The 27,547-nt window shown below is 38.4% G+C and overlaps 1 protein-coding gene across 5 annotated transcripts in view; it reads right to left on the bottom strand.

Moving 5' to 3' along the window:
* Positions 1–27,547, bottom strand: part of CAMK4 (calcium/calmodulin dependent protein kinase IV) — a 244,059-nt gene that overhangs the window by 91,580 nt on the left and 124,932 nt on the right. For 4 of the 5 annotated variants that reach the window (XM_036846831.1, XM_036846832.1, XM_036846830.1 and 1 more), the window contains exons 3-4: positions 13,031–13,093; positions 10,957–11,039 (exon numbers count right to left, since the gene is read on the bottom strand). The exons of the other annotated variant lie outside the window; for it this stretch is intronic. In XM_036846831.1, the coding sequence (XP_036702726.1) occupies positions 10,957–11,039; positions 13,031–13,093 (146 nt within the window). The remainder of the gene's footprint in view (positions 1–10,956; positions 11,040–13,030; positions 13,094–27,547) is intronic. 5 annotated transcript variants of the gene reach the window in all.

Genomic DNA, 27,547 nt, shown 5'->3' with positions numbered 1-27,547 from the left:
GAGCATCCCCACCCCTTAGAAAGGAAGTGCTTCAGCCACTAGAATTTCCTCTCTATCATTTGCTTTATTATGAAGTCTCAAGCTTTGACCTAAATATGATATTTATGCATTTTCATTTTGATATAATTTAGGGTTAAATGCCTGTGTTCAGAACATGTCCTTGTGTGAATGTCTAGTGACTGGCTGGATGGAGGAGTGAATTTTCTTGGGAGCTGTTTTCAGGTAGCATAGAGTTAAGACTAGTAGGTGTAAGAAGAATGGTGAAAATTTCATTAATTTTCTATAATATATATGTTAAATTAGTAATATGCTTCATCTAATTAATGGAGAGGATGCATTCTAACAAATATATCCATTCATTTATTTATTCAATAAATATCATGGAATGACCACTATGTGCTGGGCGCTCAGTAGTAAACCAGACATGGCCTCTTCACTCATGGGGTTTCTCTTGGTATGAGTAGACAGACAACAATCAACACAGTGTGCTAAACGCTGTGATAGAGATATTAGAGAATGGCCTGGGAGCTCCTAGAAAGGGCAGGCAATTTATTCTGGAGGCTATGCAGGGTGAGAAAAGGATTCCAGAGGTAGTTCAGACCTGAAGGATGTACAGAAGTTTTCTAGCTGTAGGGAGAGTGGGAGCTGGGGGTAGGATAGGTGTAGGGGAGGAGTATGGGATTGGAGAGAAGGGAAACTGTTCTAAGAGAAAGGACCAAGACTACGGTGAGGATTAGATTGTGAGGATGGGGTAATGATATTTAATCAATATTTTTAACTGCCTAATGTGAGCCAGGTACTTGCTGGATTTAATAAAGAATAAGATTTGGGTTCTGCCCCAGATGAGACCACAGATAGTAGAGAAATTACTAATAAATACATCATCATAGATGTAATATATGTTATACTAAGGTTTGTACAGCCAAGAAATTTATGAATTTTTTTGTCAGAAACATCTCTAGAGCAGACGTGTGGGGCAGGAGCACAAATGCAGGTGCCTTCCCCACCTCGTCTCATGTGAACTCTGCACACCATCAGAACTCAACTGTTTCTCTTCCAGGCTCCTTCTGCTAAAAGGAATTTTGTTCCCAGCTGATTTGTTCATCAGAGTGTCACAGGGATAGGTCTCTGAAACTCAGACATTCAATGTAAAATATTTTATAAGTTGAGCCAGGCCATCCATGACTGACTAGGAAGAGCAATAGCAGGGAACTTCTCAAGTTGCAGATGCAGGTTTGTAACTTAGAGCTAAGACTGTAGGTGAAGATATTAGTGACCAAGCAAAGGAAAGTGAAATCGTCCAATCTTTTTCTCTTCATTTAGGTAGCAAGACTACAGCAGATGTGTTTGGTCGATGTCTTCTGCTGGGTATTGTGGGAAAAATTCTTAGCCTTCTCACTAGACTATTGCTTTGATCACCCATGGAGCCTTGCTCCAAGCCTTGCTCCTAGTAGGCGGTCAATAAATATTTGTGGAATCAATACTAATTGCTACGTGAATGGATGCCAGAAAAATTTCACACTGTGGACATCCGGACAACTGCTTTGCCTATGTTCCTTATCATGTAGAACAAAAGTACTGGACTGGGAAGTGATGCTCACTTGTTGCAAGTACACTGGCCATGGATCCAGAGGGAGAACCGCTGTATGTATTCATGCTTCCCAAAGCAACATGCAACAGGTAGAAACGTGATTGTTGTCCTTAGGAATAAACTCACAGTTACATAGTTCCTAGATATTATTGTAATAACATGGATCATTTTAGAAACTTATTTTGAACAAAATCAAAGTGATTCAATTCAGCAAAATAGAGTATTTGTTTCATGAGGCAACAAATAACAATTCCTACAAAAAATTTAATTGAAATTAAAAAAAAAATGCCAATTAAGTTGAACCACATATACACAGTTAAGAGTTTATAGCTTTATGCAAAATATACTAGTACTTCAATTTTTAGAAGCAACAATACATCCAATCATTATAGGGGTTTTAGAGCTGTAAAAATAAGAGAATAATTTTGGTTGATATTTTTGTCTTTTGTATTTAAACATACTTATCGCTATATTTCTCTTCAGATTTAGTAACTTCCTTTTCATGATCCTTACATAATAAGAAGGCAGTTAAGATGCTACCAGCGCTTTAAGATCATTTTCAAAGGACCAGGGCCATGTAGTTTTTAGCTATGTTGCACAATTTCCTGTTGCTCCATTGTAAGCTGTGCTAAAAATAAAATCTCTCCTAGGATCTTAATCACAACACTGACCCAAAAGTCTGCCCTGGTGTCCCAGTTCCTACAGGTCTCTCAGTCACTAACAGGCCTAGCTACATCTGGAGATCTGGGAAGGAATCACAATGGGGTGTGTTTCCTTCGACTCTCAGGCTGTGATTCTTTGGCCTCAATAGGCGTTATCACTCCAAGACCATGCCTTTTACTTCCACTGTTTGCTATGTTGGCCCACATGCTCTTTCCCACAGTTGGGACTGTTTTTCTTCTCATCATTTTAAACTTGTAGGATGAGAAAACACAGGCAACGCCTATTTCTCTCCAAGGATCTGCTTTAAAATATGACTTTTGTACATTTGCTTCTGTCACCTTAATTGCTGCAAATTGAATTGAGCTCATCTCCAGCCCAGCAGTTAGCACAGGCAATGCAGCTGAAGAGCTCTAATCCAATCATATCCTGAGGCCCTCAGACTTCCTGGCACAAAGATTAAGAGCCCTACTGCTCTCCCCACCAATGGCAGCTTTTTCTTAAATGGAGATGTTATTAGATGACTGTAAGTTTATATGAGAAAGACATTGGTCTGGTGAAAATGTGTACTGAAGGATCGAATGACACAGGGTAAAAGCCCCAAATAATATGAGTTTCAGGAACCAAGTTTTAAGGGCTGCCAGTACATCATTATGCTGCTACATAAAAAACTGTATTTAAATGAATTCCGCTGTACCCTGTGTAAATCTACCACTCCTACATAAGCTTCATTCACTGCTTTTTCTTATTACATTCATGTCACCTTTGTCTGTATTGATGCTTTTTCTAAGAACTCTCCCAAAGAGTATTAAATTCATATGCTTTAAAAAAACAGTTTCAAAGGGTACTACTAGCACCTGTTAAATTTGAGAAGCTAGGGAGAGAGTGAGGGAATTGTGGATCATTGTGGGTGCTGGCCAAGGAGTTGACAGTATAGGAGAAAGAGGAGGCCAAATCAAATTGTAGACCTGGCAATGGGCCTAAGGGATTCCCAGTCCAATTCTCTCATACTGTAAATGAAAAGCCTGACCCAAAGATATATAAATTGCCCAAGAGCATAGAGTTTATTCAATCATTCATCTGACAAATATCTAAAAATTGCTTGCTTTCTGTCTAGAACAGCTTCTAAGATGGACATGAAGATACTCATATCTAATCCCCCCGTCAGTGTGCTCTGCTTGGACATCACTTTGCCCTTCCCTCTACCCTTCACCTGCTAATTTTCTCTTTCCCATTTAAGATTCAGCTCAAAAGGCTCTATTAGCTCCCTGAAGTCATTTCTGGCTTAGAAGACCCCTTAATTTGTAACCAATGTACTGTGTTTATGCCCCAATTATAGCATTTATCTTCCCCACATGAATCCTTACAGCCAAATTTGTGACCAGTCTCTAGCAAATGCAAAGTATCTTGTGATAGGTTTTTTGTGTACTACTGATTCTTATCTTTATTTTTTTAGTCCCTTGTCATCCTTTATTTTTTTATCTTGTGATAGTGTGGTTGTCTCTATAAGCCTAGTACACTTTTTTGGAGGTGATGGTAGTATTGAAAGTAATATTTGGGTCCATATCACAGTTTACTTTCCCTCTTCTAGACCGTGAGCTACTTGAGGGTGAAGACAACGTCCTCTGGTTAACACGGTGGTGAGAAGAGAATAAAGTGGGTAGTGAATCTGAAATGGTAGAATGAGGCCAGACTATAAGGGGTTTTGTTTGCCATGTTTAGAAGAATTTACTTGAACTAAAAGTAGTGAGTAGGCTTCTGGGCTGATCTGTGATCAAATGAGTGCTTTAAACATAGATGGATGGAAGAGAGTGAAACTAATGCCAGTTAGGAGTCTATTGCAATGGGAAAGAGAAGGTGAAGGCTCAAAAGGACAGAAGCAATGGGAAAGGGGAGAGGGAATGGATTTGAGAGCTGCTCACAGAAAGAATTATGGGGAGGGGGGCAGGGAGAAGTGAGAGGAAGAGGGAGAAATCAGTGATTAGCTTAGCTATTAAGTCAGTTCACAGAGGTAGGGAGGAAAAGCAAGATTGAGAGTTGAGGGAAAGATGCTGAGTTCATTTGAGGACATATTGATTTAGAGGTGCCTATGGGACTTGTAGGTGAAAATGTCTAGCAGATTGTTGAAAATACTGTTTCCATCTCTGCTGAGACAACAGTCACCAATGTGACTGAAGCCACAGGAGAGCATCCAATTTACCGATGGAGAATGTATGAAGAACTTTAGGAAAGGCAGACCTTTAAGGGATGAAAAGAGGAAGAGGAACTCAAGAAAGGGATCAAGATAAAGAAAACCAAAAAATAAGATAAAAACCAAGGGAAAAAGATGCTGTCAAAAACTGTACTAAAGATATGGAGAGATTTAACCAACAATATAAACTAACACAGACCAGATTCTCCAAAAACACACAGCCTCTGGCCTCGGCAGATCCTTAGTGCTTCTGGCAGATCCTTAGTGCTTCTGGAAATTCTTGCCCTTGTCTGTTCTCACATTTCCAAACTTTACCACTTCTTTCCTCAAGTGTTCTATTCCATTCTCTCCCAGCCATTGTTAGGAGATCAATTTCTCTTCAACAATACTGAAAGAATAGAACCTATCAAGTCTGAGCTACTTAAACCTCTTACACTCTCCTCTCCCCCAACACAATCCCATTCCCAGCCCTAGGCAACCACTACTTTGCTTTCTGTCTCTATAGGTTTGCCCCTTCTGGAAATTCCAGATAAATGGATTCATAAAATATGTAGTCTTTCCTGTCTGGTTTTTTTTTTTTTTTTTAACTTAGCATAATGTTTTTGAGGTTCATCCATGTTACAGTATATATCAAAAGAACATTCCTTTTCATTGGTGAATGATATTCCATTGTACATTTTATTTGTTCATTTGCCTGTTTATGGACAATATAAGTTATTTCCTCTCCTTGAACACACCCTACTCTGTCTGCAGGCATCCATTTGAGCCTGTTGTGATGCCCCCATGGGACTCTGACCAGGAGTCTCATATCTTTTCCCAACATCCATGAAGGTGTACAAGGCTAACTTGTTAGTTTGTAAGTAGGCTAGAATTATATCCCAGCCCTGATATTAAGTCCTCTTTTTCAAAATTGTTGCGACTATTGTAGGTCCTTTGATTCTTCTGCAGCTTGACTATGCTTCTGAGGAAGAGGGAAACTTTTTTTAAAACAAATCCTTTTAAGTGGCTCTAGATCTTATTCCTTCAGTGTCTTCTCTGGGATGTTCCAAATAAAAGTCCCTCTCACACAGATCTCTCCTGCTTCCCCATCCTGTAGCCTCCTTCCCATCAGCAAATTAATGTGTTACCAGTGTGCCAGCTTAAGATAATAAATAAGCCTCCATTTATCCTGTGTCCCTTTCTACTACCTCACTTTTATTTTTCCCTTTAGAGCCAAGCTTCTGGGAAAAGTAGACTTTAAATCTAGTCCAAATCTAAGTATATGTTTTCTTCATATGTAGCCAGATAAAACTGCATAAGGGAAGATGTATTTAAGATATCCATGGTTGAAAAACAAGTGTGTATATATATATATATATATATATATATATATATATATATATATATATATATATATATTAACGTTTAAGTTAAGCCAACACTTAAGCAGAACAAAATGTTACATTACTAATTTCAAGTTTTATTTTTACGTATTAAGAGTACTGGCATTTGCTTACATAGCAGCAGCATGGCATGGTAGAAAAATCATGTTTGGAATCCAACATACTTGAGTCCAGTTTCATTTAATTATTGTTGTTGTAATGATTAGATCCAATGTAAACTGAGTGACCTAATGGTAGTTAACGGAACACTCTGATCCTCAGTTATCTGGTCTACAAAATGTATATATATCAAGGCCTACCTTGTATATGTGTTTCTGTAAGGATTAAATGAGATCATGGTTAGTAAAATGCCCTGCCACTGCCAGGACCCCAAAAGGCACTCACAAATGGCCCTCATTATAGTGACCAATTATCCTTTTAGACAGTAAGATTTTATAGGTCTTCACTTTAGACAATTACATTAATGACTAATTTTTGACACAATAGTCTTCACAAATTCAGATGTGTTCTGATTTTGGTTAACGAGAATACCAACCATGACACAACTCCATGGAGACTGGAGAAAAGACCTAAGTTCCATTTCTAGAATCTTTTCCTAATGACAATGTCCTGAAAATTCCATTTACTTCCACCAACAGTAAGAGACCCAGGAATGCTGAAGTAGAAATGACTATTAGGACTGATATACTAGGACTCTGTCAGGTAATTAACAGGGTAAATTCATAATCCGCAAACATAAGCACTACTTCTCCTGCATGTTGATGACTTGTTGTTTGGAAAGAGAATATTTTCACTTTTGGGAAATGAAAAAAAAAAAGTTTGTAGTCAGACAGATGTGAGTTTCAGGCCTGACTTTATGACTTATCAATTTCTACAGTTGGTGTTCTTGAAAAAAATGGGGATAATGCCTTAGAAAAACATGAAGGGTGATTGAGTGAGTTAAATACATACACAGTTTTGCATAGGACCAACCAATACATCAGGGATTCTCCATAAACACAATAAACAATAGTTTATTCCCTTGGAAATGATTTAAAAGGGGCTAACTGTATTTAATAAGAAAGACAGTGAGGTCATATGAGGAGGAAGAGTTGGATGAAAAGACACACCAGCTGCCTATTTGGGGAAGATCATTTACCTTGACTCATTCTCAGTTTCCACATCTGTATAGTGGGGACAATGCTCTTCATCTGCTTGCCCCAAAGGGATGACATAAAAGAGGAAGACACACTAGTGTCTGTGAAAGAACTTGTAAAACCACATGTACTGAATTTTTGCTCTCAGTAATGGTGGGGTAGACAAGCGTACAGGCAAGAACAATGAAAACAAGCTAAATAAAATACATTTTAAAGTATATTTGAAGACATCTCAGAGTTACCAAGGAAGTTAAGGCTTTAGGAGCCAAGATCTAGAAGAGAAGAAAAACCCAGAAAAGCAAACCTGATATCTGATGCCTATGCTTTCCCTTTAAAGGCATTTACTGATTCTAAATCAGTAGCTGATGGGCCATCTCACAGGGTAGAGGGAACAGAAGCTAGCATTTAGGGTCTGTCTGTCAAGGAAGGGGGGCCCTGGCAAAATCCCCTGGCTAAAATTGGGACCCTTAAAGAGCAAAACCCTATGAGCAACAGTTGACAAGAAATAGATCCACCCTCAGGAAGCCCAGCTTTGAATCAGTCCACTGCCTGATTAGATTAAAGTGATCTGTTCCTTACCTTAACTGCCTGCTGGAGCAAAATAAAATCTGCTCTTTTGGAAGGCAACAACATTTAAAGCCTCAAATTCTAAAACCTTTTATACATAATGTTTAGCATTTGAACAAACATAATCTAGCAAGCAAAAACACAAGGAGAAAACAGAAAAAAAAAGACAATTAAAAATTCACAAGATATTCTGATACTGGAGTTAGACAAAAATCAGAAAGAAAAAAAAAAAACCTTTAAAAAAATTTAATTAGAAGACCAGAAGGACACTGCTAAATTAGTTATCTTAAAATACAATCATTTTCTGGAAAAAAAATACTTGAAAATTTACTCTTAAACAACCTCAGAACTTGTCCACTTAAAAAGTTCAATAGGGGCTTCCCTGGTGGCGCAGTGGTTGAGAGTCCGCCTGCCAATGCAGGCGACACGGGTTCGAGCCCTGGTCCGGGAGGATCCCACATGCCGCGGAGTGGCTGGGCCCGTGAGCCACAATTACTGAGCCTGCGCGTCTGGAGCCTGTGCTCTGCAACAAGAGAGGCCACGGTAGTGAGAGGCCCGCGCACCGCGATGAGGAGTGGCCCCCGCTTGCCGCAATTAGAGAAAGCCCTCGCACAGAAACAAAGACCCAACACAGCCATAAATAAATAAAATTCTTTAAAAAAAAAAAAAAAGTTCAATAAATTTATAAGAATTGTGACTAGATTGAGAAAGACGGAACAGAAAACGTTCTGGAGGTTTTTCCATGATATCGTAATTTTGTGGAAATTTTTTGGGGGGATTTTCTTGGACACAAAATATCACTGATTTTAATCCCTAAAATTGTAATCCATTGTCCTATGCAATTTACTATTCATACTCTACATGAAACAGCAGATTCCACTTGGATTTACCATGTTTCGGTTTTTAGGAGCACCGTAGAACAGATCTTTTGTTAATAAAATACAACCATTTTAACTACAGTGGACTAACATAATTATCTCTTCATCAGTTGCTCCATTAGTTCATTCATTAGATACTATTAGAGTCATCATTAGACCAGAAATGAATTTCTATCATTACAATTAAATATGTTTGGTTTTTGACCTAAGTACAGGAAAAAGAGACCATATTATGATTTTTAACTCTCAAGAAAGAAAGCAATAAATGGATAATAATGCAGGATATGTTTTCAGTTTGATACAAATTTAAAGATAACTGTAGAGTTAAGTAACTTAATGGCAACAGATATGTGGACAACAACATTCAGGGGGAAAAAAGCCTATTATCCACGACCACTAAGAGTTTATAGAGTAGTTGAGTGCTCTACTGGCTGTCTGCCATTCTTTAGATGTCCTCTGTTAAATCCAAATATTTCATCCATTTATCACTGTAAATGAAATTTATCAACAGCATTTAGTTTTCCACTCTTATCTATAGCTGAATTAACTCTATTCCATCAAAATCAACTAGACTGCAAGATGAGAGAACCAGAAAGGCTGGGGAGAAGGGAAGGAAAGAGACTCCTGATTCCAAAATGATTCAGACAAACAGAGGTTAGAAGGTAAATAGTTAAGTGCCATTGGGAGATGACAACTTCATTGTGAAATTCCTGTCCTGCAATTATTTACAAAGAACAGGAGATTTTTCTCTGTTAGACCATAATTAGCAGAGAAATATGTAAGTCTTCCTTAGGAAGATCTCACGGCTCCAAAGCCATCAGGATCTAACTATAATTTGACTCTGTTAATGTACGTAAAGAAGGAATATGTCCATGAAAGAGTCAGCTAAAAAGGTGTTGAAAAAGGATCAATTACTGGCAAATTTAGGCAACATTCAAATAAACTAGTCCAGAAGAGTCTTGACTAAGCATATGGGAACATGATAGTTTTAGGATAAGGCTATCCTTATAGTGGATCAGAGTGTCTCAGCTTCCTTAGGATCATAGTACAGCTTCAAATTTGTTCTGAGGTTCAGAGAAGTTAAGCAAACCGCTCTATGTTAGTTATTTGTTCCTTAAGTCAGGATTTAAAACCATGAGTCCAACTGACTATGAGCCAAATACCACAAGAAGTATCAATATATGTCTAGGCTACCTATGTTTACTTCCCTCAGGTGATTCATTTATTTGTAAAGAATGAATATAGTTTAAATTCTACAATTTTTAAAATCTGATAAATTCACATAACTTGCTCTAAGGCAACTTTAATATACAACTGAACAAAATGTTGAAGATACATATGTAGCTCCAATCAAGGCCGTTTTGCTTCTTCCTATCTGAAGATCCAACTCTGCACTGGGTAACATTAAAAGCAGACAGGAACTTTGAAAACCAATACGAAGACTTTTGGAAGCTCTTGAAGAGGCAGTAAATTTAACTGGGTGGAGTAGGGGTGGGGAAGAAGGGGAGGCATGCTCTTCTCCTAACAAATTCTAAACCCTTAGGTATCTTTCTCCTCAGAGTCCATTCACTGTAGCAGTTGCTCACTCACTCATTCATGCAGCAAATATTTATTGAGAATTTACTGTGCTCCAGGCACTCATGCTACATTAGCAGTTCATCAACCTCTCTTCTGTCTTCTGTCTTCAGTCCACTTCTCTCTTAACCCTTTCTTCAACCAACAAGACCTTTACATCACAGAAACTGCAGTTTCTTACCATTTCTGATATATACCTACTCAGTCTCTTTGTCTTCTTCCAATTCCATTCTTGCTTAATTACCCTGTTCAGCACAGCAAAGAGCTCCCAAGAGCCCATCAGGGCAAAGAGGGAATTCTGAGAAGATGAGGAGGGTAGGAAAGCTATGGAAGCTTAAAGTGTGTGTCTCTTGTACAAATAGTGTACCTATATTATGCGCTACCAGATTTCCAGAAATACTCCCTGCCATCCTCAAACCTCTGCCTTGAGTGATGAACATATGAACAGACAACTAAAATTGGTTATAATTGGATATAACAGAACATGTTTTTCTCTGCAACTTGGAACTCTTTACACAGCCTAACAAAGAAAGTAGGCCTAGAAACAATCATTTGGAGAGAATTGATTTTTATGGCTTTTGGATCATAATAAAGAATACTATTATAATACATGTTTAACTTTCTGTAATTCTCATTGAATATTTTCTCACATAATATTCTCATAAATCTTACTATTTAGTTTAGACTTAGTATGACTTTAGAAATTCTGCTTTTTATCTAGAAGTAAATGTTTGCAGAAGTAAATAGTACCATGTTTCTATTTTTGTTCACTAAGCTTCCCAAATTTTCGTCTACCCACATCTTACCAAATACCACTCTCTTTCCATTCTACACTCCTTTTAAGATCTATTTTAGTAGAAGTTATCAACTGGCATAATATGTCATTATGAAAAATTTCAGGAGAAATTTCCTTTTGGTTATTTTTGGTGACTGGAAGCAAAACCTTACTGTGGTTACATTGCCAGGACCTACTCACCTGTCAAACAGCTCTCCTCCTGTGACGAGTTCTAGGACCAGACTGATTTCTATAGGGGTTTCAAATATCTCTTTAAGTTTTATCTGGGAAAAGATATAAAAAAAATCACAAATTCTTTATTTTCAACTTTCTAGGAAATAGTTAAAATTGTGGCTACAACAGCACTCTCTGTAATAGCAATATGTTGGATCATGGTTAAAAAAGCTTCCTTATTCTAGTACCAGGCAGTCATTTGTCACTCTCTGGTTGTTTTTATCAGTTACCTCATTTCTTCAAAGGTCCTTTTGAGTTTTTATATTTTTCATTTTGATAGTTGAAAGATACCTGCCCTAGAAATGTTTCTTAAGTTTTGCCAAATCATCCCAATTTCTGCATTTCAACAGAATTAAAAAACAAACAAAAAACAAACAAAAAAAACAAACAGAAGCAAACAAAACTTCCTAAACTGTTTGAAAGCATCATGGTTGGTAGAGATGCAAATGCCTCTTTCTCCTAGAAAGGGACTTCAATTAGGGGTCTGAGACAGAACAGGACCAGGTTAAAGTCTGTCTGTAGGGAAAGGGAATCCCTTAACAGCTAAAAAGTTGCTGGTAGATGAAAGGATACTCAGAAAAGTAACAGTGATAGTGATTTGATTCACCATAACAGGGTTTTCATCACATTCAGATAATCCATCCAAGTTTGGATATTTTCCTTCTGAGAATCTAGTGACCAGGACTGATCTATATTTGAGGAAAATTCCATATTGACTTCTCTTTGAAAGAAATAAGATGGATAATGTAAAAGTGGTGATTATATATGGTAACTTTTGTTAATTGCTTACCCAAAGCCCTTCTCCCCCTACTTTACTGCAAACCCTGATTTGTTTAGGGAAGCAAGGTACCTAGCCTTAAATTATGGATTATGTTTGGTCTAAGCCACTTATGATAACCCTACTCCCTAATTTTCCAGTCTCCATGCAGTTTAGGGTGATCTTGTGACCAGATCTTGTGGCCACAAACTGAAGAGAATTCTACCGCAGCTGGAAATTCTGCAAAAAGCTTTTACGCTTCTCATCAGACTCTGCTTGTTAAGCCTTTCCACTACTTTCTGTCTTGAATATAGACCTGAAGACTTGTGAGCACTGTGGAGCAGCCATTTTAGGACCATGAGGGAAAAGCATGAAGGTGAAAGCCAGTGCACTGAAGATGGGCAAACCAATGGATGGAAGGTGTCTGGGTCCTGGATGGCATCACTGAGGAACTGAACGAGTGTTAACAACTGCCTGCCTTCTGATTTCTTACAACATAAGAAAAATATTTGTTTAGACCACCATATTCAAGTTTTCTGCTATTTACAGCTGAATGCATTGCTAACTAATATACAAGTTTTAAGCACTTTGCCTTGAGCCTAAGCATTGCAGGTCATCCTCGGGAACACCACAACTTTCTCAGAGAAATGAGTAAAATATTTTAAGTAAGTGACTCAATTTATAGAAACAAGTTATGGCCTGGAAAATGATTTTGTTCTTTTCACTTCATTGGCTCAAGAAAGCTTTTCCCCAGCCCTTCTTTCCCTCAGTGCCTTTGTCTGGACATAGCCTAGAGCAGAGCTTGGGAGGACGTTTTATTTTCCCCATTCAAGTACATTATTTATTTGAATCTTCACATTGTCTCTGACGCAAATACTCTCTCATAGGAGACTGAAATGACTATGGAAAGCAATGCATTTTCTTCACAGGCGTTTTCAGCAATGGCATATTAGTAAGATAGGCCCACAAAAGAAAAAAGCCTGTGTCTTATTAGAGTGAAAAAAACTCTCCAATTTTAGTTATCCTCTTATGCATGAAAACGTCAATGGTATATATTGCTGAACTGCCCATTTTGAAACTCTTTCAAGGGGTATAATTCTTAAGATTTATTCAGTTAAAAAGAATTGAAAAACGGTATCAGATGAGGACAAGAGCTAGGCCAACGTGGTTACTTACTGGAGGTGGAAGAGTCCCTTTCTCATCATCAGAATGGACAGTAAAGAACAAAAATCTCATCCTGTAACATTGGAGATTATTTGAAAAAACAGGCTAAAAACCACTTACAATGTTTGGATGTGAGAGGCGAAGAAGAACTCCTATCTCAGTTCTTACGATTTTTTTGTCCACCTAAAAGGCAAAATGAGAGAAGCTGAAAGATACTCCCACCTTAGAAATATCTTCATTGTAGCAGAGAGTCAGAAACAGCAATAACCACCTGGATGAATCAGGTCAATGGCAGAGGTTAATTTCTAAGTGTTGCCTTCCTCCCTTTTTTGTCCAGCTGCATGTCTTTCCTCTCTGTTTCAGACATAAAGAGAACTAGTTACAAATATGGGTCACAACTTGTCAGACCGCTTGTGTGGCCCCTTTGCTATCAAAAATTATCGCTATCACCACAAAGGCACAATTACATCTCAACCTATTCCTCCTCCTTCTCTTCCTTTCTGTTTTGGATCCTTGACCCAAACCCATTGGAGTTGTCAATCACCTCGCTTGCCTTTTTCCCACAGAAGTGAGCACATAACCCAGCCTAACCAATCAGAGTACTCTATTCTCTGGCCAAAGTGACTTGAGTCAGGGATATCCACCAGATCCAAGTCATTACGATCTGGGTCCTCCCCCCAAATTTTGCTCAAATAATCAAGAAGGAGGTATTCTCTTTTCCTCTGAAATTGTGAGAGCAAGAGTATAGAGTCTGCCACTACCAGGGACCATTTTTGATACCATATGGAGATCACTTCACTGAAAATGGAGGCAACACAGAAAAAAACATTGCTAGAGATGAAGAATGAGTACTGCTTACCATGTAATCCACTGGATTCAGTTATGCATAAGCTAGTTTGCCCTTTGAGCTGTCTTATTATGTGAGCTACTGAATCTTCTTTTCTACTTAAGTTATCCGGAGTTGCTTGATGCTATCAGTGATGTAAGCTGAAGGAAAATAAAGGGGTCTAAGGAAATGATGACTCGATATGAAAGGCTGGAGTAGAGATTTGGATAAAGCAGTTCCTCAGATCTATGTGTTTTCTGGGAGGGAAGATGATCTACAACATTCATCATATTCTCCAAATGTCTGAGGCAGAGGAAAGCCTAAAAATCTGATCTATTTAAAAAAGAGAAAATGTGTTCCATGGAACTGGGGAGTCAAGGATCTCTCTTCAGTGTATATGTAATGAATGTATAGTACATAGTAAGGGTCTAATATAGTTTTTAATGTGCTCAGCCTCATGTTAAACAATGCTGGGCATATGAAAAAACAAACAAAATATCATCTTTTTCAGAGGAAGATTAAAATCTAATTTTGGGCATAAGACTCCCCTAGAAGATGCCATAAGAAGATAGAAGAACATAAGTTGTAAACAAGTTTTGTTTTAAAAATTCCATTGTTCAGTGGAAGATCATTTTTCTGTGAGTCAAAATACTGCTATCATTCAAAGAGTGGGCTAACTCTAAAAGACTTTGAAATTATTAGCCATTAAAAGTCATGCTATTGGACTTCCCTGGTGGCGCAGTGGTTAAGAATCCACCTGCCAATGCAGGGGACATGGGTTTGATCCCTGGTCCGGTAAGATCCCGCAAGTCGAGGAGCAACTAAGCCCAGGTGCCACAACTACTGAGCCCGCATGCTACAACTACTGAAGCCTGCGTGCCGAGAGCCTGTGCTCTGCAACGAGAAGCCACCGCAATGAGGAGCCCGCACACCGCAACGAAGAGTAGCCCCTGCTCGCCACAACTAGAGAAAGCACACGTGCAGCAATGAAGACCCAACGCAGCCATAAATAAATAAATAAATAAATTTATTTAAAAAACAAAAAAGTCACACTATTGTTAATATAAAATGAAGAAAGACTTGTTAAAGTGCGCACAGGTGATGCTAGTGTGATATGTGGGCTGCTGATGGCCACTCAGTGATATCAGACAGCCCAACACATGGGATATTGACAGCATGGTCTGTGGGTAATGTAGTATTAGAGGGAAACGCTATAAAAGTTCTTTTATCTAGTTAAAAAATCACATATTTCATGAAAATTTGCTATTGAGCAAGAGTCATTCTACTTGTATCAAAAGGGAGAGCTCTGAGAAAGAGGGGCATTGCTAAAACAGACAGATGACACTGACAGATCTCTTCCAAAGAGTTCTTGCTCACACTCCATTTCAGTTCTGTAGATGCTGTTGAGGAAAATTTGGATATAGATGATAATTTTTTAATTATTTTAAAAAATTTAAATTTTTTTCTAGCTTTGCTGAGGTATAATTGGTATACAAAAACCACATGTAATTAATGTATACAATGTGGTGGGTTTGGACACGTGTATAGATTCATGTTACCATCACCACAATCAAGGTAATAAACATATCCATCACCTCCAAAAGTATCCTGTGTCCCTTTGTTGTGTGTGTGTGTATGTGGGGGGTGTGTGTGGGGGGGGGGTAAGCACACTTAATGTGAAATCTACCCTCAACAAATTTTTAAGTGAACAATACCTTATTATTAACTCTAGGCATTATGTTGTACAGTAGATCTCTGGAACTTACTCATTCTGTATAACTGTAACGTGATACCCATTGAACAACAAATCTCCATCTCCCCCTCCACCTATCCCTTAGGAAGTACAATCCTACTCTCTACTTGTATGAGTCTCACTATTTTAGATGCCTCATATAAGAGGAATCATTCAGTGAAAACAGATATTTTTTTAAACGATTTTATTGGAGTATAATTGCTTTACAATGGTGTGTTAGTTTCTGCTTTATAACAAAGTGAATCAGCTATACATATACATATATCCCCATATCTCTTCCCTCTTGCATCTCCCTCCCTCCCACCTTCCCTATCCCACCCTTGTAGGTGGTCACAAAGCACAGAGCTGATCTCCCTGTGTTATGCGGCTGCTTCCCACTAGCTATCTATTTTACATTTGGTAGTGTATATATGTCCATGCCACTCTCTCACTTTGTCCCAGCTTACCCTCCCCCCTCCCCGTATCCTCAAGTCCATTCTCTAGTAGGTTTGCGTCTTTATTCCCGTCTTGCCCCTAGGTTCTTCATGACCTTTTTTTTTTTTTAGATTCCATATATATGTGTTAGCATACGGTATTTGTTTTTCTCTTTCTGACTTACTTCACTCTGCATGACAGACTCTAGGTCCATCCACCTCACTACAAATAACTCAATTTCGTTTCTTTTTACGGCTGAGTAATATTCCATTGTATATATGTGCCACATCTTCTTTATCCATTCATCTGTCAATGGCCACTTAGGTTGCTTCCATGTCCTGGCTAGTATAAACAGAGCTGCAATGAACATTGTGGTATGACTCTTTTTGAATTATGGTTTTCTCAGGGTACATGCCCAGTAGTGGGATTGCTGAGTCATATGGTAGTTCTATTTTTAGTTTTTTAAGGAACCTCCATACTGTTCTCCATAGTGGCTGCACCAATTTACATTCCCACCAACAGTGCAAGGGGGTTCCCTTTTCTCCACACCCTCTCCAGCATTTATTGTTTGTAGATTTTTTGACGATGGCCATTCTGACTGGTGTGAGATGATATCTCAATGTAGTTTTGATTTGCATTTCTCTAATGATTAGTTAGGTGTTGAGCATTCTTTCATGTGTTTGTTGGCTATCTGTATGTCTTCTTTGGAGAAATGTTTATTTAGGTCTTCTGCCCATTTTTGGATTGGGTTGTTTGTTTTTTTGATATTGAGCTGCATGAGCTGCTTGTAAATTTTGGAGATTAATCCTTTGTCAGTTGCTTCATTTGAAAATATTTTCTCCCATTCTGAGGGTTGTCTTTTTGTCTTGTGTATGGTTCCCTTTGCTGTGCAAAAGCTTTTACGTTTCATTAGGTCTCATTTGTTTATTTTTGTTTTTATTTCCATTTCTCTAGGAGGTGGGTCAAAAAGGATCTTGCTGTGATTTACGTCATAGAGTGTTCTGCCTATGTTTTCCTCTAAGAGTTTGATAGTGTCTGGCCTTACATTTAGGTCTTTAATCCATTTTGAGTTTATTTTTGTGTATGGTGTTAGGGAGTGTTACATGTAGCTGTCCAGTTTTCCCAGCACCACTTATTGAAGAGGCTGTCTTTTCTCCATTGTATAGTCTTGCCTCCTTTATCAAAGATAAGGTGACCATATGTGCGTGTGTTTATCTCTGGGCTTTCTATCCTGTTCCATTGATCTATATTTCTGTTTTTGTGCCAGTACCATACTGTCTTGATTACTGTAGATTTGTAGTATAGTCTGAAGTCAGGGAGCCTGATTCCTCCAGCTCCGTTTTTCTTTCTCAAGATTGCTTTGGCTATTTGGGGTCTTTTGTGTTTCCGTACAAATTAGTGAATACAGATTATTTTTTATCACAGTCTTCTCTTCCACAGGACAATAAGGATTTACTCACTAATACAAAATAAATATATTTTTCATTACTGCATGATGCTTAAAAAGATTTTAAGAACATGGGTATCTCTAAATTAAGATTTGTTAATATTCAAACCTATTTTTCTCACTACACATTTAGCGCTTATGTAATATAAGGTTTTCCCCCTTGTTTTTGTATGTTTTTGATCCATATAAAATAAGTGTCAGAGAGATCCTTTAATTTTTTCATATGACACAGTAAACAAAAACTTTTTAATACAAATAAGAATTTTAAGCAAATTTATTTTTTATCATGTTATGTCACACATTAAATATTGGGATGCCTTCAAAACTTAGTTCTTTGAAAGTTATCTAAACTCTGGAAATATTCATAACATACTAGATTATTTGGACTAGCAATCTTCTAATGTAGTTATTTATTTTTAATTCAGAATTAATTTTTCTTTAAAGGTAATTTTGAAAAGGGTAATTATTTTCCCACTATACCCCAGATCAGTGGTTCTCAAAGTGTGATCAGAGAACCCTTCTGGGTCCCTAAGACTCATTCAGGGTATGTATGACGTTCTCCCTTTTCCAACTGCACATCTGGGTAAGGCTAGATTTTTTCCTATACTTGAAACAAAACAACATATTGAATGCAGAAGCAGAAGAGAACCCAACTGTCTTCTATTAAGCCAGATAATAAAGATATTTACAAAACAATGCCACTCTTCTAAGTATTTTTTTATTTTGGAAAATATAGTTACTTTTCACTAAAAATGTTATTTATGTTAAAATGTACTGGGTTTATTACTGTTATAGTTTTAATTAATTAATAAATACTTAATAATTCTTTAATCTCTATTACAGTGGTCCCCAACCTCTTTGGCACCAGGGACTGGTTTCGTGGAAGAAAATTTTTCCACGGATGTGGGAGTGGGGAAGTGGCAGATGGTTCAGGCGGTAATGCGAGTGATGGGGAGCGGCAGGTGAAACTTGGCTTGCTCACCCGCCGCTCACCTCCTGCTGTGCGGCCCCATTCCTAACAGGCCGCAGACAGGTACTGGTCCGCGGCCGTGGGGTTGGGGACCCCTGCTCTATTATCGAGATTCTTTAATCTCTAATATAGTAAATGTGTATAGCTATTTGGGATTCTCAGTAAGTTGGAGCAAAAAGGGCTCCTAAAGCCCAAAAGTTTGGGAACCACTACTCCAGAAAACTTAACATTACACATTTGAAAATGGAAAATAGAAAAAAAAAGAACAAAATTGTAGTAATAATTTAAATGAAAGAAAAATGTGAATGCGGTCTCCTTCCTGCTCGAATGCTGGAGCCCAGGTTGAATGCAGGTCATGACTTAAGTGGAGCCTGAGAAGAATCGAAGAAGGAAGTTATAGAAAAATGTGGTATTAAAAACCATCAATCCACAGAGAGTAAACTGAGTGACAAAATCTGGACTAGAAGCCAAAGTAATGACAACCAAGGAAACCAGCAGGCGGTAAAGTTGAGAGGGAGAAATGGACAAAAAAGCAGGCAGATAAATGACTGAGAAGCCAAGGACAAGACAAGGCTGAGGTCAGAAAATCCTTCCCAGAGAGGTTAGCTGAGAATCATTTGTCATCTCCTGAAACAAAGCCTAGAGGTTCCTAGGCAGCTGGACTTTGGGGGTGGTTCCTCCAAAGGTGTCATGTCTTGGAGGTCACACCGGTGTGTGTCTTGACAGCCATTTCATCTGATATCTTCTCAATATTTCTCTAGTTCCAGGAGCTATTGTTTCCTTCCTACTTCTGACTTCCCCTTCCAAATACCTGGGTAGGTCAGGATAGGGTGTGAGCACTGGCACTGCCATTCAGAATAAGTGTTGTTTTCCTAGAAAATAACTGTTAAGCAAGTTAACTGTTAAGCAACTGTTAAATGAGTAGAGACTACTGCTGTACTTCTTCTAGGATTCAGACAAGTAAAGCAGCATTTCCACATAAAATGCTCAGCTTCATCTCATTTTCTTTGCAGGGGGACTCCCTGGTGGTCTAGTGGTTAAGACTCCATGCTTCCACTGCAGGGGGCACGGGTTCGATCCCTGGTTGGGGAAGCTCTGCATGCCTTGAGGTGCGGCGAAAAAAAAAAAAAAAAAAGAATTCATTTTCTTTGCAGAGATTGAGACCATAAGTCTTATTTTGTCTCTCTGCTATTTCTCTGGCTTCTTAGGCTCATTTTTGGTTTTAACAATGACCAGAGAACATGATGTGAAGTACAGAACTTTGCTCCTCAAATCCTTTGTGGAAAGAGGCAAAATGTAAATTATTAATGGGTAAATAAGCAGACAAATATCTTTAAATTTTCACAATTCTTTTCTGCATAGCTTCTGCTTAATTTAGCATCCTGTTTTCTGACATATCAACAAGTACATGCTGGCACTAACATGCTTGGTGAAAAGACTTGACAACTGGAGCTTTGTTAAATTCAAGAATGACAGTTTTAGCCTACAAGGATTTGAAAGCTAGGAACTGCTATTTGAACATGCAAAAATCAAATGTGGGACACTGAGAAAAATACTGAGGTTTTCCTACCTGAGGCTAATATCTCCAACAACTACAGAATTTTAGCCAAGTCTGACTATTCCTTTATCTTCTTGACCTAACAGAAACCAGGGCATCTCATGACTACCTTACTTTCTTTAGGGTCTTCCCAAGTGGTGACTTGTCTTCATGCCAGTAGGAAAGGTACCACAGGGCCTGGAAGGAGGACAGGGTGTCCTTTTTGCTACTCATTGCTATGTCCAGACCATTTCTCCTCCCTTATGCCTCCAACAAAGAGGCCAGTTTAGCCAGAGGAAAGTGACAGAGGAGGAAAACAATAGATGATGACAGAGTCTCCTAATGACCAGAAGCCAGGATGAACATGGTAAGGACTTGATATTTTTGTATCAGAGAGGTCAGACACACTTGGAAGATTTTGAGAGAGGAATGACATGACCTCAGTTAATTTTTAAAGGGATACTCTCACGCTTGGGAATTCCCTGGTAGTCCAATGGTTAGGACTCTGCGCTCTCACTGCTGAGGGCCCGGATTCAATCCCTGGTTGGGGAACTAAGATCCCACAGGCCAAGCAGTGCAACCAAAAAAAAAAAAAAAAGAAGGATACTCTGACTCTTGTAGGGATGAGGATGTGAGGATGATCGGAAGAGTTAAATCAGAGAGACTCAATAAGAAGTTATGGCAGTTATCCAGGTGAGAGTTGATGGTGACTTAGACCCAGGTGCTAGTGATGAAGGAGGTGAGTGAGAAGTAGACGAACATTTTTTTAAGGAAGAACCAACAGTATTTGAAGATGGACTGGTTATGGGGTATAAGAGAAAGAGAAATGCAAAGGTTGACTGCTTGATTTTCCATCTGAGAAATGGGTAAAATAATATTGCCATTTACTGAGATGGTGAATAAACAGGTTTAGAAAGATGCTAATAATATCGTGTCCCTGTCCATTGTACTGAACTCACCTACCATTCATCCCCTTTTACTACAGCTCACTGATCATCGAATTGATCTTTCAAGAAGCCAAGATCATTTCCACTTCTGAGCCTTTCCACTTTGTACTTGATAGTTTTTCGTCTTGAATGTTCTTCTCCCAGATATTTCCGTGTGACTTTGGACTCAATGGAGAGGAGAACGGTAGGCGCAGCTACACAGAGGAGGTGATGGTTCAGAGGTGGAGGCAGTGATGAGCAATAGACATGGTGGGGTGGGACCGACAGAAAAAGTAAACTGTAGAGAAACCAGTATTCTATTTTACATTTAACAAGACTAGTATAATGCCAATCTGGTTCTGACCAGTATGAGAAGACAGACTAATAAGCATTTCAGTCAGATAAGCTTGGTTTTGAAAATTGTGAAACAGTATTCTTTGGTAGTTCTGTAACAGCCACTTCCTACTCTCTGCAGACTCTAAAACATTTGGGAGGCAAAAAGGAGAAAAGTAGAGCTTTCCAATGGAGGAGGATCCCAAGGATTGGAACTGAATTTAAGAAGACAAAAATGGCTCTCAGAAGCTCAACCCAGAAAGAAAAACACTTGTCTTTCAGAACCTGAAACCTCTGTAAATCAGGTAGGTTCAGAAGACAGCAGCTCTTCCAAAGGAGGTAACCTCTCCTCCTTCATTCTTAGAGTCTAAAATATAAGACTTCCTGCTTGCAGATGCTAGAAATTCTTTCACGGGGAACAGTCTTTTACTTTACAGTGAATGAAGGAGGCTTAAAATATTCCTGGGAGAGATAACAAGCTGAACAAAGTTTATACAAAAGATCTGGCTGATGCCAGACTTTCTCTAGAAACAGGTTTGGCTTAACAGAGGGAGAGAAAAAAGGGAAGAGAACATGATATATAAAGTAGAAAGGACATTATATTTTATACACCTCTCTCTGCTATTTCTTTCATCTCTGTATCTCTCCCTGGCATTAAGAATATATGGGGGTAACCCTCATTTAATACCTCTTATCTTTAAAAAGATCTCACCCCTCAGTCCCTCACCCCTCTTCCTGCTTCCAAAGCGTAGCTCTGCTCCCCTTAGCAGAAAACCTCTCCAGAGCTGCCTCTGCATTTTCTCAACTTCCTCCTCCCTTTCCCCGTATATTTGTCAGTGAAATTCAATCTGGCATCATCCCAAGAACTCCTCCAAAACTGCTTTTATAGAAGTCAGTGGTCTCCTTGGAGGAGACTAACTGCTTTTCTGATCTTATCTTACTCTGTCAGCAGCATTCGATATATTTGATCACCCCCTTCTTCACGTGAAATTGATTATACCATGTCACCATTTTGGTCTGACTTACTTTAAAGGCTGCAGAAGTATTTTAATACTTCCTAACTAGTCTCCCTGCTTTGATTCTTAGTCTTTGCAATCACTCCCTCTGCATACAGCAGCCAGGGTGATGTCTTTAAAATGTAAATCAGATCCTGTCACTCTCCAACTTAAATGTTGGCATCCCATGGTTCTAAGAGTAAATGCAAACTCTTTACCAAGGCCTTAAAACTCAGGATGGGTTGGCCTCACCCTTTTGAGCTAATGTCATTTTTCTCTCTCTATACAGGCCACTCAACTCCCAGACCAGGTTCCAAGGCCTTCACACTTGCCACACCCTCTTCCACTAGACCTTCTCACTTCACTCAGAAAACAAATGAGAGGCCTTCCCAGGTCACTGCATCAAAAGTAGCTACACACACATACACATATACGCATACCATAATCATCACTCTAATCCCTTTATAAAATTTACACAAATCTATGTTACCATTTAGTTACAAATTCATTATTTGTTTCTCCCACCAGAACATAAGCTCTATGATAGCAAGGGCTTGTCCATTTTTTACACATTAGTACCACCAGCGTTATTGACCAACACCTGGTATATAAATTTATTGAATAAATAAATAAGGGATGGTACTAGTGTTTGAATACAAAAGGTTGGGGGCTCAAAGGAAAAAATCCCTGGTTTAACAGCTCTGGTTAGATGAGATTAGATTTGGTTAGTCACTTCTCCTGCCATTCAAATCCGTATGAAATTTTTGTCATGTTATCAACACCAATGGAGTGGAGAATGCCTGTCTCACAGGCAGAGTTAAGTACCCAGATCTTCTAGAGCCTACACAGATAATAGCTTGTGATTTCTAAATTGTGAGCCACAAAGGGTCACTATACCACTTATTCAAGATTGCACTCTCCCATGGGTAAATGGGGAATGTTCCAAGAAATATAATTAACAAAATCTCTGGTGAAGTTACTGACTTTCTAAATCCACTGCAGCAGGTACTGATATTCCTCACAGGATATAGAGCTTTCACAGCTTCTTCTTCAACCAGCACACCTTGCTGTTAATTTGTGTGATACATGCTGTGTATCAAACATAACCACAGAAGAGATTAAATGAGAATGAAACGATGAAAATTAGAAAAGAGAAGAGTGAGAACTGGAGTATACTATGCATTCCCAAAGAAGAAGAAGTGAGATCCTTGGTAAGCAGAGAATTCTAGGGATGCAACTGTGAATTTTCTGCTTTGTCTTTGTGCCAGTCAAGGGACAGTTCAAAAGAAAAGCTTTGCTCGGTTCCTATTCACATATTCCCCAATGAGGTGACTTCAATACCCGCATGGTCAAATCCATGCAAAAAAGAAATTGATATCAGGTGCTTACAAAAAATGAACATAATGTTAGCCTCCCAAATTTTCTTTTATGTTCATGTTGCCAGGGTTGGAAGAAAATAAACACATATTATAAATTTTTATAAAGGTATCAGCCACTTTTTAAAAAAAATGTAAAATATGAAAAATAAGAGTGAGTACCATATCTACCATTGTAACATCATCATTATCATTTTGGTTTATTTCCTTTCAGTTTTTAAAACTGTGCATATTTCCTTATATATTTCAAATATGGAAATACAATTTTGTTTCTTACAGTGTTCACTGAAAATACCATAAAGTTTTATGAATACCCAATGTTCATAAGCAGAATGTAAAACAGAGCTTCCTAATGGCCCCGTGTCATTAATGGCTATCCTATGGTTAGACACTTACAATTGCCTACATTTTGTTACTAATATAAATCATTCTGTAATGAACATCCTTGGTTGTACTTTTTTTAAAAATGCAATTTGGATTCTGGCCCTACCATTTAGAGCCCTTTATAAAGTCTCTTATCCTATGTGAGGATTATTTCAATTTCTTCACGGATAAGATGTGGATAATAATTGCTACCCTACCGTGTTATTGTTGTAAGGATTAAATGAGAATATATACGAAATCTCCTGGCCCGTGGTAGATGTTCAGTGCCTTTCCTGAAAGAATTTGTAAAAGTAAGGTAAACATTTCCTAGTCTTCTATTTCCAATTTTCTAAGTCTTCACATAAAAATTAATCCAACTAAAACAAAGTGTAGAAATATAAGTATTTATGAGGGTATTCCAGCCCTAGAAAGGAAAAATGCCTAAAAAACATGAAAATATAGCTTTATTTATCTTTTTTTCCCTAAAAGTGTGGAAGACAACTTCATTAAAATCTTAAACTATGTCCAATATGATCTTCTTGCTGAATGGTAATCAAAGAGGGGGATTGGTGTCTATTTGCATTCAAATTTAAACATCTTCCTTCACCTTTTTTTGAAGACTGGGATGAGAGCTGTACTACTGTGGTTAAGCTCCATGGAAGTTTTAAGGCCATTTCTCATGTTTATTAATTACTGTTGACCATCAGGGTCACATCTGGGTTACTACAGACCTGAGTATCAGCCAGGTCCTATAGACATTCAAGTTCTAATAGAACTGAAACAAATTCATCATTTCTTTTTCGTTCTTTTTAGTCGTTTTCACACGGTCAAGGCAGTACTTTTCAAAATACTTTAAAAATTACCAAGAAGGCATGAAAACAGCAAAATTTAGTTCTCATTTTATACTGCTTTCAGCTGGACAGCAATGACTCGGTTGCAGAATTCCCAAACCATTTGAAGTGAGCGGCATATATTTTCAGAGGCCCTGAGATCTCCCTTTGATCCTAAAACTAAGTGATCATCTATGAGATACTAAACTGAGAATTTACATATTCAAGAAGTTTATGACTTTGTAACCTGTCAAATAACAAAAACAAAAAGTACTCCTGGAAATATTAGCATTTAAGTCTCATCAGTTACATCTTGGGGTTGAATCCCTTACTGAGGATAGCTTTGAATAGGGGAACACCTAGACACTCTTAGAAGTGTTAGCTCCTTGATGTTCTAAGACAATTAAGACTTTCAGATACCCTGGTTAATATTGTTCAAAAATGCTAAAAACTTCCTTAAAAAAAGGAAAAGAACAGGCTGTAGACACAAAAGGCTTTTAAATGACCCTAAAAGTGATATAATAATGCTCTGGGGCTGGAATAGGAAAGAGATACAAGAAATCTTAATGATTTAAGGTTTGAAAAAAAATTTCCTTGTTGCTTTTGTTCCACGGCAGTGTCAACAACAAATTGGCACTTGTCAACTACCTCTACAAGGATTAAATCATGTGCTGCTGCAGCTGCTGATTTTCAACACCCCCTGAAAGGAGTTCAGGGTGGAGAGCAGAAATGAGAAACTCTGTGCTCTGGGAAAACTGGCAGAACAGGTCTTCAGATAATTAGATATTTTCAGGATTCGATTTTATGAGCCCAATTCTTGTATCTCCTCATATCTAGAAAAGTACTAAAATCCTTCATGGTGACCCCTGCTCCTGGTGACTAGCAGAAACTTTCTGCAAAAAATATGTGCTTGATTGTATATACTCCCCCTTCACCAAAATCACATATATACTGATCTTCCCCCCTACCTCTTTGGAGCAGTTTCTCAGAACTATCTGAAATGCTGTCTCCTGGGCTATAGTCCTCATTTTGCCCCCAAATAAAACTTGACTCACAACTCTCACGTGCATGTTTTTTAAGTCCACAGCAGTAGCTCTTTCTCTTTGTATAAGTCTGGATTTGCCTTCCTTGGTGAGGAAGCATCTTAACATCTTAACCCAGAGCTTCATTTTTTCTGAAGAGTTCAGATGTTTCCAGAAATCAATAACTAAAGCATGTCAGCTCAGTCCTTCTCAAAGTCTTTCTCTTTACAGTGATATGCATCTCCTCAATGCACTCCCATCAGCGTGTCCTTAAATCTCTTCTGGATTAAATGGCTCAGAGCATAAAAGTTCCATGTATGACTAACTGGGTAGATATGCATACATTCCTTGCTAATGCCCTACCATTGCTTCCTCTCTTGATAGTTTCCAGGACTGTCAGGGCTCAGAGAGGGCAGTGGAAAGGGGCCTATGATTCATGCAGTGGGCTAGTCTGGTCCTGTCTCTGAATGTCTGATCATTATTCAACCCCATGATGTGTTCCCCAGCTGTCTATAGCTGCTAATGCCCTTGCCTAACCCCGTCTCTAATGTAGTCAGCATCTGGCGATGGCTGTGGTGCATGGTTGCTTTATCCTCACTGTAGAGACCATGCTCCCATGTGTTACGTAGCTGCCCTTGAACCCAGAAGCCAATGTGGTAAGAACAGAGTGAGGGAGAAACAGCTCTGAGAGAGAGCTGAATTTACACTGAATACTTACTCTAAAGAAATTCTTTTAAACTAAAAGAGACTCTTAAACTGTAAAAAACTGAGATATCTTTGACTGAAAAATTTAAGTACTTTTCCCCCCAGATATCCAGTTGGTACCAGATTCAGGAAGAATTTTAATCATCATAGAACGCAAAGAATACTTAAATTTCTTTTTTTTTTTTTGCAGATATAAATATGGTAGGTAAATCGTGACACTCATCCACATTCCCCTTCATAAAATATGTCAAAATTTAAAAGATGACGATAGTAATCTTGGGTCCACTTTGATTTATCAATAAAAGAAAGCATTCACAGCCTACAGTACTTCAGTATGTATGTCACACCTTGAAACTGATCATGACACCCAAATATGTCCTGATGCTATGACGGAAAAACAGTTCTAAACTATTCTGATCTCAAAATTTCAAAGAAAAATCCTCCCAGTGACAGTGTGGTATTCTGTGGGGAAAAAAGCATTGTAGATATAACTACCCATTTGATACATTTTTCAGACTTCTGGGGTAGAGATAAGTATGAGTAGCTTTGAATGTACTGAATGTACCCTGTGATACTGACACTTGGAGCAGAGAGCAAACTGGAACTCCATATACACAGCCACACGTGGGACCCTCACTGCATCCTACCTACCCATGAGACAAAAGGCAAAGAGAGCCACACCCCGCAATGTTTTGTACATTACACACTCCTTCGTTATTCTTCTTTCATTTGTTAGTGGATATTGTATACTGAGACGCATTAAACTAAGGTTTTAATAACATTTGGAAAAGAAATATGTTGCTTGTTTTCTCTGCACACAGGAAACTCTTGCTCACTCACAGTGTGACCTGAACTGCACTCAGCTTCTCTGTGTCTGTGTGTCAACAAAGGCTTTTTCATCCTTTATCAGATTAGCAAGGAGCAACATCTAGTTTCAGTCCCAGATCTGGGCCATGCTTATTCCTTACTTTTTTTTTTTTTTTTGGTCTTTTTCTCTTTCAGGACCTAGCTGGTATCAATAGAAAGGGCTCAGATTTGGGACGCAAAAGTCCTGCGTTCAAATTCTCCATGCTATTGTGCCCTTCGGGGAAACATCCCTTCTCTAAAACTCCCTTAAGTAAAACACTCCCATGAGGCATT

Source organism: Balaenoptera musculus, chromosome 3, assembly GCF_009873245.2.
Source record: "Balaenoptera musculus isolate JJ_BM4_2016_0621 chromosome 3, mBalMus1.pri.v3, whole genome shotgun sequence".
Lineage (NCBI taxonomy): Eukaryota > Metazoa > Chordata > Mammalia > Artiodactyla > Balaenopteridae > Balaenoptera > Balaenoptera musculus.
This window is presented reverse-complemented; position numbering and strand designations above follow the sequence as displayed.